Raw genomic sequence first — 12,133 nt, 5'->3', positions numbered from 1 at the left:
TAGACACTATGTAAACCATTATAAGGAAAACTAGTGACAGAAGCACGTGTTGCAACTACCTCCATGGCATTTGATACCAATTTACCAGTTTCAGCAGCAGTGGCAGCATTACACCAGACTGGAGTTAATCTCTTGGGGAGTTTCCCGAAGCCAATAAACAGGAATCAATGGATAACAGAATGTACTAACAACCTCACCCACTATGCTGTTGCCAAAGTTGTGCCAGTTGCAGATTGCATAGTTTCTGGTAGAAGACATTATATTGAAGCACCCCAACTGATGATTTCTGGCCACAGAAAACTTTTCCAGTTGAGGCTAGTGTCAGGGGTAATTCCACATTTTGACATCATCCACATGATGAAAACTGCCTAACACCCATAGACACATAGCATCACAGAATGCTTTAAAAATTCATTGGCAGATATCCCCTCGATGCACAATTGATGTCAGACAGAGAGATGAGGATACAGTACTGCCAATCATGACATTTTATTACAACACAGCAAAGCAAGACATCTTTCTTTTTGCCCGATGGTTAAGAAACCAAAACAACATTGGATACACTATTTCTGTTTCAACTGAATTATACTCAGCATGACTATGTGGAACACCACATCACTAGGACAGGAGCAGGAATACGGCTGGCTAGCATGTGGATTCTGGACACCCAGGAGAATGACCAAGAGTGCTATAGTGTATAGCACCAGCCAATCAGAGGCAGCCCCCAAGACTTGGTAAGATTTTTACACTTGTGCGGAAAGTGAGACTACTGCAAAAATTACTAAGGAGATACCTTGGGCAGTATCTTCGCTTGTCGAGTGTCACATAAGGAATCAAGAATTATGACCCTTCATCAAGAAAACAAAAGCACAAAGAGGTTGTCCGTGTCTTCTGTGTCAAGCCATACTACCCATTTGATGACTGCAAATCTTCTACGGGAGGGACTATTTTTGATGCTCATCACTGTGGACAGGATGTGACAATGCAACCATAACACAAGGATCCTCAAGTGCTGCCATACAGACGATCCCTGACAAATTTTAGATCCAGATTGCAATAGTCAGCTGCAATGAGAATCTCTGAAACGGAGTTGTTGTTTCTTTAGGAGAGGGAGCAATACTGCAAGCTGTGCTGGATGTCTTGTGAAGTACCGATTAGTGGTTGGTGGATAGTGTGCTGTGGTTGCTTGGTCAAACAACTTCACCAACATTTCTGAAAGATTCTCAAAACTATTTATGTTTCCAACATTTACATATTCTGGAGTATTCCATGTTTACATAAATATTAAACAATGATAACTCCAGTTGGAATATCAACACTGTAGGAAAAGACAGATTGCTATTTACTGTAAAGAAGACACATTAAGTTGCAGACAGACACAATTAAAAGACATTCCACCTTGAATTTTCCTTTGTTCAAAAGTAAATAAGTTACATGAGAGTGTTAAGTAGCATATGACAATTGAAAAGATGCTCAGCCATTTGCATTCTGTTGGATAATGGAAAAGAAAATATTTTATAGTTTGGTGCATGTATGAACGTGCAAACAATGGAGGAGAGAATAACTTCAGGTACCAATGGAATAGGTCTCCATGTTTGTTTTTATCTCATGGAAATATTAATTTATTGTGTTTCTAATGGTTTGGAGTCTCCTCCTGAAACTGTTAACTAATTTCCTATTATGTGGCATCAGAGCTAAGACTAGTGACAATATTTCTCTCAATCAGCCTATATTTCCTTGTGATGAGAATGTAAGAGTTAATGGTGTGCTTTTCGGTATTCAGACAAGCTGTTGATTGTTTTTCTGCTGGATATATCAACAAGTGACCTAACAGTCTTTTTATAGTTCTACGACGTATGTTGTTATACATAAGAGTCCAAGCAATGAATAGGCATAACAACACAGCTTGCAGCACCTGTAGCAGACTACTGGTCAGTTGTAATATTGGGCAGAAATCTGGAGTCAATACTTTGGCTCAACAAGTGAATGCAAATCATCAATCACTCAGGCTGAGAAAATCGGAGAGGTCAAAATGAAGGAGATTTTTATGATGGCGGACATCGTTTTTGCTTTTTTCCAGGGCAAATGCCTCTAAAGAAATACAGAGCACTGGAGAAACAACTACATAATTGATTAAGAAAGGAACTACAAGAAGTCTTTCAATAAAGGATAAGGTTCAGACAATCAACAGGATAATGAAATAATAAGCCTGCTAAATATAGTTGGGCCTTAGCCCTCGGAGACAAGAGTGGCTCAAATGTGACAGCTGTATGTGCATGAATGCATGTGTGTATTTTTCTGCATCTGAAGAAGGCATTTCACTTATAGGTTATAATATCTATAAGTCTTCTTCCAATGTGTGTATCTGCTTCTCAATGTCCTCTCCTATGTAGTGAGTAACAGTGTATTCTATTTCATATTATTATATGTATGTTTCTATAGTGCATGATGTCATAATGTTGTTGTCCGAAATGATGATTATAATGGTGATAGAAACATCAATTTTGATTGCACGTGCCATTTAGCTAAAATTACAAAGCTAAGTAGATAATAAAACAGGCAATGACATACTATTATCAAAAGTATCTCCCTGAATACCATCGATCGCTGGTCGCCTTCCTTATTGTAGTTAATGCTTTTTTTTCCCCTCTCCCCTCCCTCTCTCACCACACCCTCTACCTCCCCTGCCATTTACGTCTTTTATGTTATTGTTCAGGTCAGGTTACTAATGGTGTTCACTCTGCTTTCAGTCATCCATTCACACATCACATTCTGTTACTCTCATCAAGAAGGAGAGCCTTCAGGGATGTGGAATGATTCAGGTTAAACACTAACAGGCAGAAGTAACCACCGCTTGCCAGTTATGTAAAATATACCAACAACAAATTATAATTAATGCTTAAATACTCAAAGTGACGATTACAGAAATGCTTCTTTAATACTTTATTTATGACATAAGGAGAAAAACGACTACATTGAAAAAAGGTGCTCCTCCTCCTCCTCCTCCTCCTCCTCCTCCTCCTCCTACTACAGATCACTATTACATGTTTATATACTGACAAAATCAGGATCTACTTGATACAAATATTAGTAGTGTTGGGCAGAATTTACAATCCTGAGTCCAAGTATTCAGATACATAGTAGGAGTGGATAAAGAGGTATTCTTTTACTGTGTGTTTAAATATTGGGAGATTTTTAGTTTCCTTCCTGGTGTTCTCTTGACAATCTGCTGTAGAATTTTGCACCAGAATACAGAACTCCATTCTGTACCATAGAGAGGGTTACATAGTCTATTTGGAAATGATTTTTACTTCTTGCACTTCAGTTTTGAATTGCTGAATTCATTCTAAATTCTATCATGTTATCATATTAACCACAAATAACATTAGGGTTTTTGTACTGGTGTGTAATTGTAAGAATCCACAGGTTCCTGAAGAGGTTTATGCAATATGTTCTATTATCAACTTTCACAATATTTTTATTGCACATTTCTGTAGAATAACAATTTTTTTCACATTAGCTGCAGTGTTCCAGAAGACAGGACAGAATCGACTGAAAGAATGCAAAGTATATGAGCAATCTTGTCTGCAAATCTACATAGTAAGAGGAATTTCTGAGTATAAAACAGGCAAAACTGAGTTTTTGAGTAACTTTTTTGCATGCTTTGTTCAACCAAATCCCAAACAACATATTAATAACTTTGGCATCAAATCTTAAGAGCTGATGTTCAGATTTAAGTGTTACAGTATTATATTTGTTTATTTGAATTCAATGAATCCCATGTAATAATAAACTTTGCTACAAAGTAATTACGGAAGAACATTTAGACTTTCCATTGTGCATCGACAAAGGAGTTACAGCTAAATATAACATATTACCACATCAGCTTTTGAGTTAGAATATCCTACATAAATGGACTGTGACTGACTTCAGAATATGAAAAAAACATCACAGAATGAAGGCAGGTGAAATAAATAAATTTCTATGAATTAGTTCAGACTAGTTATATAGTAAAGGTAGTAGCAATCAGGTTCTGAATAAAGTGTTAATTGTGGATGTATCAACAAAGAATCCTGGAAGCATCTACTTTTAAACCTTTGACAGCTACAGACATGTTTTCTGCATTCTGTGCTAAGCATAGCTTTGTTGTCACTGAATTGCTTGCCTAATACTGCTACCTGAGCTGAGAGACAGCATTCTGGCCACTATGAAATACTTATTATTCGAAGAACATGGCTCTAGAAAGCCACAGTCCTGCAAGAAAACTTGTGAGTTGTTTCTAAGCCAACTACAGTGAAATATAAACTGAATAATGCTCTTGAATTTGTAGATGTGGGTTTGTAGTGTCTGTATTGCACGAAGGCTGACATAATGAATTGGTTTACTGATCAAGGAATGAGATAACTTTGAAATGCTTAGACCAATAGTACTGACAAGATAGTCTGCTTTGAAAGTAATATATTTTTAATTGCAGATCGGAGTAGCAGAAACAGGAATTACTGTATACAGAAAATGTGAGCTATTAGAATGTAGGCAAACTTTTTGTGTTGATGTATATAATATGCTTCTTTGTGAGGGAAATAGCCACCAAAACACCTGGAATAATAAAAAGTTGTATACATTTAATTACGGGACGCATATACAGCCACTTCGGTTGCAGAGTTTTTGATTTTCCTTCCCTGCTGTATATACATCCTGTAATTAAATAGTGTACAGTTGCTGGATCCCATACAATCAAATGTTTAAATTTCATTCATTTGATTTGATGACATAAAATATGCTGCAGGTGATAAAAAAACAATTTCACATTTTCTGACAATCTGTATTCTGAATCTGCAATTATTTACTTTGAAATATGATTATATAATCGTTGCTGACAGTCATGGGCTTTCCAGAACATCATATTCTGGTGAAACATAATACATCTGTCAAAAAATTTAAGTATACTGTTCACCTTTCTCCGGGTAAAAAGAAAATTTCAACTATCCAAATTAAGCTGAAATAATGATGAAAAGGCCTTTTTTTAAATGATTCGGCATTTGTTGCAAAAATACTCAGAAGTTGGCAAACCATATCATGTAATACAGCAAAAGCTGGTTTCAATCATATGAAGGGTGTTCAGAAAGTAAGTTCCCATCGGTTGCAAAATGGAAACCACTGTGAATGTAATACAGCAAAAGCTGGTTTCAATCATATGAAGGGTGTTCAGAAAGTAAGTTCCCATCGGTTGCAAAATGGAAACCACTGTGAATGTAATACAGCAAAAGCTGGTTTCAATCATATGAAGGGTGTTCAGAAAGTAAGTTCCCATCGGTTGCAAAATGGAAACCACTGTGAATGTAATACAGCAAAAGCTGGTTTCAATCATATGAAGGGTGTTCAGAAAGTAAGTTCCCATCGGTTGCAAAATGGAAACCACTATGAAAATCAAAAGTGTTTTATTTGCAGCAGTTAGCTACACCTTCCAACTACTTTGTTACACAGTCATCACTCTTAGACATTTGTCATAGTGTTGTACCAACTTTCTGGTCCCATCATCTTAGCAGGCAGCTGCCTGTGCTTTCTGCCAATTCTCTACGCTGGTCTACAGCTCACTGTCTGTGCCAAATGTTTTCTTCATAGCCAGCGGTTGATGTGAGCAGAGATGAAACTCTGGGGCAGAGATTTATTGGCTGTATAGTGGGCGATCAAACACTTCCCACTGAAAATGCTGCAGGAGGATCTTTATTGCCCCTGCAGGGTGCAGCAAAGAATTGTAATGAAGAAGGAACTGCATGAGAGTTCTGTTATGTGGGCTGCATGGCATCAAGTGAAATCTCTCACCAGGACCTCATACTTGGCAGGAAACACTATTTCCTAGGCACCTTTATGTGCTCACTGTACACTGAATACTGAAAACAGCAACATGATGCTATCAACAGGCATACTAGAGACACTGTCCAACACATCTGTGCAAAGCTTCATCAGATTTTCACAGTGGTTTCCATTTCACAACCAGATGGAACTTACTTCCCTAACAGTCCTTGTATATTGACAACTATAACAGGCACAAATATAGTGCAACAAATATAGGAAAAGAAAGAAATTGTCATACATAAAAGAGCACTATGACCATTTTAGTAAATACAAACACTGGGTGTTCAAAAAGTCTTTCTGCAGTGCCATATGATCGTTAGCTGCGCATGCCGTATGCTGCAATGAATATGCCGAACTGAAACTCAGTGAAATACAAGATATTAATTTATTGAATATTCATTTTTACTTAGAAATTTTCACATTAAATGTTGAAACTGCCCCCCCCCCCCCTCCCCCGTAGTTGAATACACAATTCAAGTCATCTCTAATCATGTTTCCAAACACAAGCTGTAACATTTCTTCCATAACAGAAGTAGTGAAAGTGGATATTGCAGTTTTCAATTCATCGATGTATTTTGGACGGTTTTTTATAGGCAGTTGCGTTTGCTGCACCCCAGAAGAAAAAGTCAGGCGGCGTTAGTTCCGCGATCCTGGAGGCCAAAGTCCCTGTGAAATTATGCGATCACCATAAACATCAGCAAGCAGCGACACTGAAATGCGAGCTGTATGCACGGTTGCATCATCTTGTTGAAAATAACCGTTCAGTATTTCACTTAACACAAGTTCTCCTATGAATGGGTAAAGAATATAACTGCAGTATCGTTGTGTGTTTATTGTTTTGTTGAAAAATATGGGACCCACAATCCGACATCTAGAAATTGCAATCCAAACTCCTATTTTCACAGACTGAAGTGGTTCCTCATGAATACACAATGGATTTGCGGTATTCCACATACGAGAATTTTGTGAGTTCATGTACCTGGATAAGTGAAACCATGCCTAATCAGTGAAAAACGTTTCATTTAGAATATCCCTTCCATTTTGTTGAACGAAATTTTTGAACCATTGACAATAATGCAGTCTCTTGTCACGGTCAGTATTTTTCAGTTCTTGCATGACTGTCACTTTGTATGGGAAAAGTTCTAATTTTTTCCTTACAGCTCTGTGGGCCATTCCGACACTAATATCAGTTTCCTGGGCGAGTTTTCTTACTGACTTGTTTGGGATCAGGGATATTTTATCAGAAATATCGAGTAGTTTATCCTCAGACAACACTCTAGGACGACCACTTCTCGGTGCATCTGTCACTGAACCCGTACTTCGAAATTTGTTAGTCAAATCTCGCACAGTATCGCGATGTGGGGGTTTTGTCTCTGGGAAAACTAAATTAAATGTTTGACGAATTTACCGCCAGCTGTGAACACTTGTTCAACTAAAAACACACATTCTTCAATGGTTAGCATTTTAACAGTGACAAAAACAAAACAAATGAACAAAGGAACTAAACTTAAACATTCACCTCAACACGTAACGACACACACCAATGATACTATTGACACTTCCTGGCAGATTAAAACTGTGTGCCGGACCGAGACTCGAACTCGGGACCTTTGCCTTTTGCGAGCAAGTGCTCTACCAACTGAGCTACCCAAGCACGACTCACACCCCGTTCTCACAGCTTTAATTCCGCCAGTACCTCATCTCCTACCTTCCAAACTTCACAGAAGCTCTCCTGCGAACCGAGTTCGAGTCTCGGTCCGGCACACAGTTTTAATCTGCCAGGAAGTTTCATATCAGTACACACTCTGCTGTAGAGTGAAAATTTCATTCTAGATACTACTGACGCTAGCTGAGATAAACGAAACAGTGGAATGTTGGGAGAGTCCACTTGAAGGGAAGTAACCCAGGCTGGTGAACAATCATACGGCATGTGCGACTAACAATCATACGGCACTGCGGAGAGACTTGTAAAATTTGTGTTACCTTGAAACCTTGAACACAAAGGAGTTACAGATGCAACTTGAACAGATGTGGAATAGAAGATACGAGTTTTATGTTTCTCAATCAGTACAGCTCGCCCAATTTGCAAGAGGAACTGTCATCTGTGGTAAGTATAATCCTTTTGCAGGTTATCAATGAAATACCTGGTCTCATCTTGAGTTCCAATATTTAGATTAAATAAAGTTATATGTAATGTAACTTGATAAAAGGGGAGAGACTAACAATACTTTTTGTAGCTTTAAATCTTATAGAATACCTTTCTTGCGCCCAGAAAGATGTGGATCCTGCAGCTCGACCATTTGCTACTCCTTTTTGGTGTAAACTTCTTTCCTGATTTGAGTACATGAAGTAAGGATGTGTTTTAGAAGCTGCAGAATGAGACTGTTCCTCCAAGCTTGCATCTAAAGTCATCCATTTATACTGAAAGCAACAAAGATATGTAACAGCCATTTAAATTATATGGCAAAAAATGCAAAGTGCTACATGTACAGCTTGGTTACAAAAAAATAAAAGTACCTTTAACTCCCCAAGACCTTCAACCTTAGCAAATATCCATTTGGAAAATCAGTAATTATCCATTTCTGCAAAAGTGGACAAACTCTTCAGTAGTAAATATATTCTGAGCAGCAAGAACAAAATAAATTGTAATATTTAACTGATGTATAATTTTATATTTGGTCACAATTAGAAAATAAAATAGGAAATACAGAAACTTAAATTTGGTTTCATTTACATTATAGGTAAAATTTATGACTAGGCCCTATACATTTTCTATAAAAACAAATTAGCCTACTTTAGGCAAATAAATTATATATTGAAGTATTACATGAAGTAAGATAAAAACAGATGACACATAAAAAAAGAAACTGGGTCAGCATATGCAGTCTAAGCTGCAATTGCTTTTTTTGTGTTGACAAGCTACAAACGAAATACTGCTGTTCATTGAAAAAGAGCGCACCTGACTTCACGTTGCTCTTAAGTCCACAAGGAAGATATTTTTTTTTAGTTTCTTCTTTTATTGATTACCCTACATTAGAAGTGGTTACTCATAGAACCCAAATTTTTATGTAATTACAGAGCTTTTCTTCACTCCTATACAAGTGGAAAGTGTAAATCTTTCACAGAGTATGCTACAATGTTTATATATTTTATTTTATCACTACACATCATATTATAATTACATGTTTTATATATTTTAGCTTTGTGCTATATAAAATTACATATTATTGTTTTTTTAGCTTCTAGGGTAGGTCACTCCCCAGAAAACATTCCAAATCAGCTCTACCATAAAAATTCAAGGCCAGAAGAAAATTAGCTTTAAAAATCACATTATAGTGCAATAAAATGTGATCAGTTACACTTTAAGTAGGATTATGAAGGATGTAATTCTGTTAATTTTCTAAGTATTACATAAAGTTAAAACTTTTTATTAAAATGTTTTGAAAGTCAGAATTGCAAGTGAATAACATTAAATGATGACAAGTTTCAGCTGATTATACAGCCATCTTCAGATCTGGAGTAATAAGGGAATATTGCACTGTGGTAGAATTTCAGAAGGGATTAAACAAACTGTTGTAATACAAGCAATGGGTCAGTTACATTTCAATTATAAAAATGCATAGTGTCTGCTTGTAAACTGAGGCGAAGACACGACATCTGCATCAGAGTTGATGTTCGTAAAAGCGATGGATCTCAATAGAATAATGGCACATATCACTGACATAAATATTAGGCATTCAAGACATAAGCAATAAACAGAGATGTTAATACAAAATTCAGTACACCAAGGAAAAATATGTCAGGAACAAACCCATCTTAACAGTCTGTGTAGATACACAATATTTTGCATACACAATATTTTGCATACAAAATTTTTTACAGCAGCAACTTTCAACCAAATCATTTACAGGAATACTAGTGGGTTTAGTAGAGTGTGATTCACTCAAAGTTGTATGCAAACTAGTCAGCTATGCATGCTCACACAGGTCCACAAGGAAAAAGCAGCATAATAAAAAGTGGTGAATGAGTAAACATAGTAACAATAAATAAGATCATGTAATATAGTAATAAAACACATCATCTAACAGTGGAAAAAGAACTGATTAAACAATATCCAGCCAACATCATAACACAAAATAAAAGTTAAGAAAAATATATGCACATAAGGTGAATATGTAAAATATTATTTTGACCATCAATATGTGATACAATTACATGTCATCAAGGATGAAAGAAAGAGAATAAGTAATTAAATAGAAGACACTGCAGACTAGGTTGCAAAATGAATGCAACACTAATACTCCACAGGTGAGAGTGTCCTAGTCCGACATGACTATGGGGTGGGCAAAGGAGAAGAGATGCAGGGACGGCCACAAAAATCAAACTGACATGTAGAATAAATATCTTTATATTATACAACAAATAATTAAATAGAATAACACGTTAACAAGGTTGCAACATGAGCGCAATGCCATTACAAGTAAGATGTACCCTGACATCTGAGGTCATGGGCTGGGCGAAGCAGAAGTGATGTGATCACAGCCACAAATGTCCAGAGGGCATGGATCACATGACCAGTAAGTAGAATAAAAGGAAATTAAAAAATACAGTGAAAAGACAAACTATATATTTATAAAAGATCACGATAAATATTGAAGAAAAATCCCTAATATTTTATCTTGATGGTATATGCCATTATTCTATTGAGACCTCTCTCTTAAATGAGCATCCACTGCGATCCAGATGTTGTCTCTTAGCCTGATCCTATGTGCAAACACTACAAGTTTTTATAATCAGTAGGTAATTGACCTTTTGCTGATATAAGTGTGCTTGGTGTAATTCCTTCTGGTAGTATACCTTAGTGCAATTTTCTGTTATTATTCCAGAGCTGAAGATGGCTTTATAATCAACGGAAACTAGTCATCACTTTGCAATCTTGACTGTTAAAAGATATGATTTTAAAAAATTTTAACTTAATGTAAAACTTTAAGATAGCCAGGATGGAGACAAGCTATGTCAGGAATTAACAGTAACTTTCTAAGATCCAAATTTAAGTTCTCAAAAGCAAAGCTTTACTGTGTGTCATAAAGAGCTTTGTGTCCTGTCAAGATTGGCAGTGAGGCAAACAAAAGACTAACAGCCCATTGCTTACCACGTACTAGCAACTTATACTGATTCATAACTAGGGAAATGTGTATAAAAAAAAAATTGCTAGACAGTTCTTCTTAAGAGTTCATTACTTTTTGTACACATGATAACTTCCATTGCATCAAAATTGTCAGCTTATATTACAATAGATGACACCTTCGTTACTGATAGAAATATTGTTCTATGTCAAACATACAATAAGCAAATCGGGTGCTCTTTGAACAGTAACATATATGTAGTGATGCAGACACAAAGAACAAAACAGTGCATATTGCCTAAGAAACAAATGTTATTAACACAGATGCAAAAACTTCACAAACTAATTTTCCCATGATATGTAGTATGCTACGATTTCTATGAACAATCCACGCTACAAACTTCAAGTGCCTCCATATTGCATTGTTCTTCAAAAGTACTGTGGGCAACAGATTCCTCATGAATCGGCAGTAAGAAAAAAACTATTTAGATTTTGATAGATAAAAGATCTACTCACCAAGTGGTGGCAGAACACGTACATAAAAGACGGTTGCAATTGGCAAGCTTTCGGAGTCAATGCCTCCTTCTTCAGACAGAAGGGTTGAAGAGGAAGGAAGAGGGGTGAAGAAAAAGGACTAGAGAGGTCTAGGAAAAGGGGTAGATTTCGGGAAAGTCTCCCAGAACGGATCAGGGGAGACTTACCATATGGGATGAGAAGGAAATCTACCCCATTTCCTAGACCTCTCCAGTCGTTTTTCGTCATCCCTCTTCCTTCCTCTTAAATCCTTCTGCCTGAAGAAGGAGCCACTGGCTCTGAAAGCTTGCCAATTACAACTGTCTTTTATGTGTGGGTTTTGCTGCCACTTGGTGAGTAGATATTTTATCAATCCAATTAAATAATTTTGTCGATAACTGATTGTTTTCTTTCTAATTTTTAGATTCTTGTTATTACAATATTCTGAAAAAGTGTGTGGTACTATATAAGTAACCACCACATACGAATAGCCTCTGATGAAACAACAGACATATATGGATATTTCATAAGCAATTTCACTGTTGGCAAACTCGATGGAGAAGAACCTCAAAGCCAGTACTGATTTCCTTAAAATTGCTGTAATCCACAATTCATTCAACAGCAGGATGAATGGCAAAG

General features: G+C 36.6%; 1 protein-coding gene across 1 annotated transcript in view; it reads right to left on the bottom strand.

The window, feature by feature from the left end:
• The window catches only part of LOC124775113 (centrosomal protein of 78 kDa), a 132,006-nt gene that overhangs the window by 17,356 nt on the left and 102,517 nt on the right, over window positions 1-12,133 (bottom strand). The window contains exon 7 of the mRNA XM_047249947.1: window positions 8,114-8,277. Within this exon, the coding sequence (XP_047105903.1) occupies window positions 8,114-8,277 (164 nt within the window). The remainder of the gene's footprint in view (window positions 1-8,113; window positions 8,278-12,133) is intronic.

This window comes from Schistocerca piceifrons, chromosome 2 (assembly GCF_021461385.2).
Source record: "Schistocerca piceifrons isolate TAMUIC-IGC-003096 chromosome 2, iqSchPice1.1, whole genome shotgun sequence".
Lineage (NCBI taxonomy): Eukaryota > Metazoa > Arthropoda > Insecta > Orthoptera > Acrididae > Schistocerca > Schistocerca piceifrons.
The sequence above is the reverse complement of the archived record's forward strand: the minus strand, read 5'-3'. Positions and strand labels throughout refer to the sequence as shown.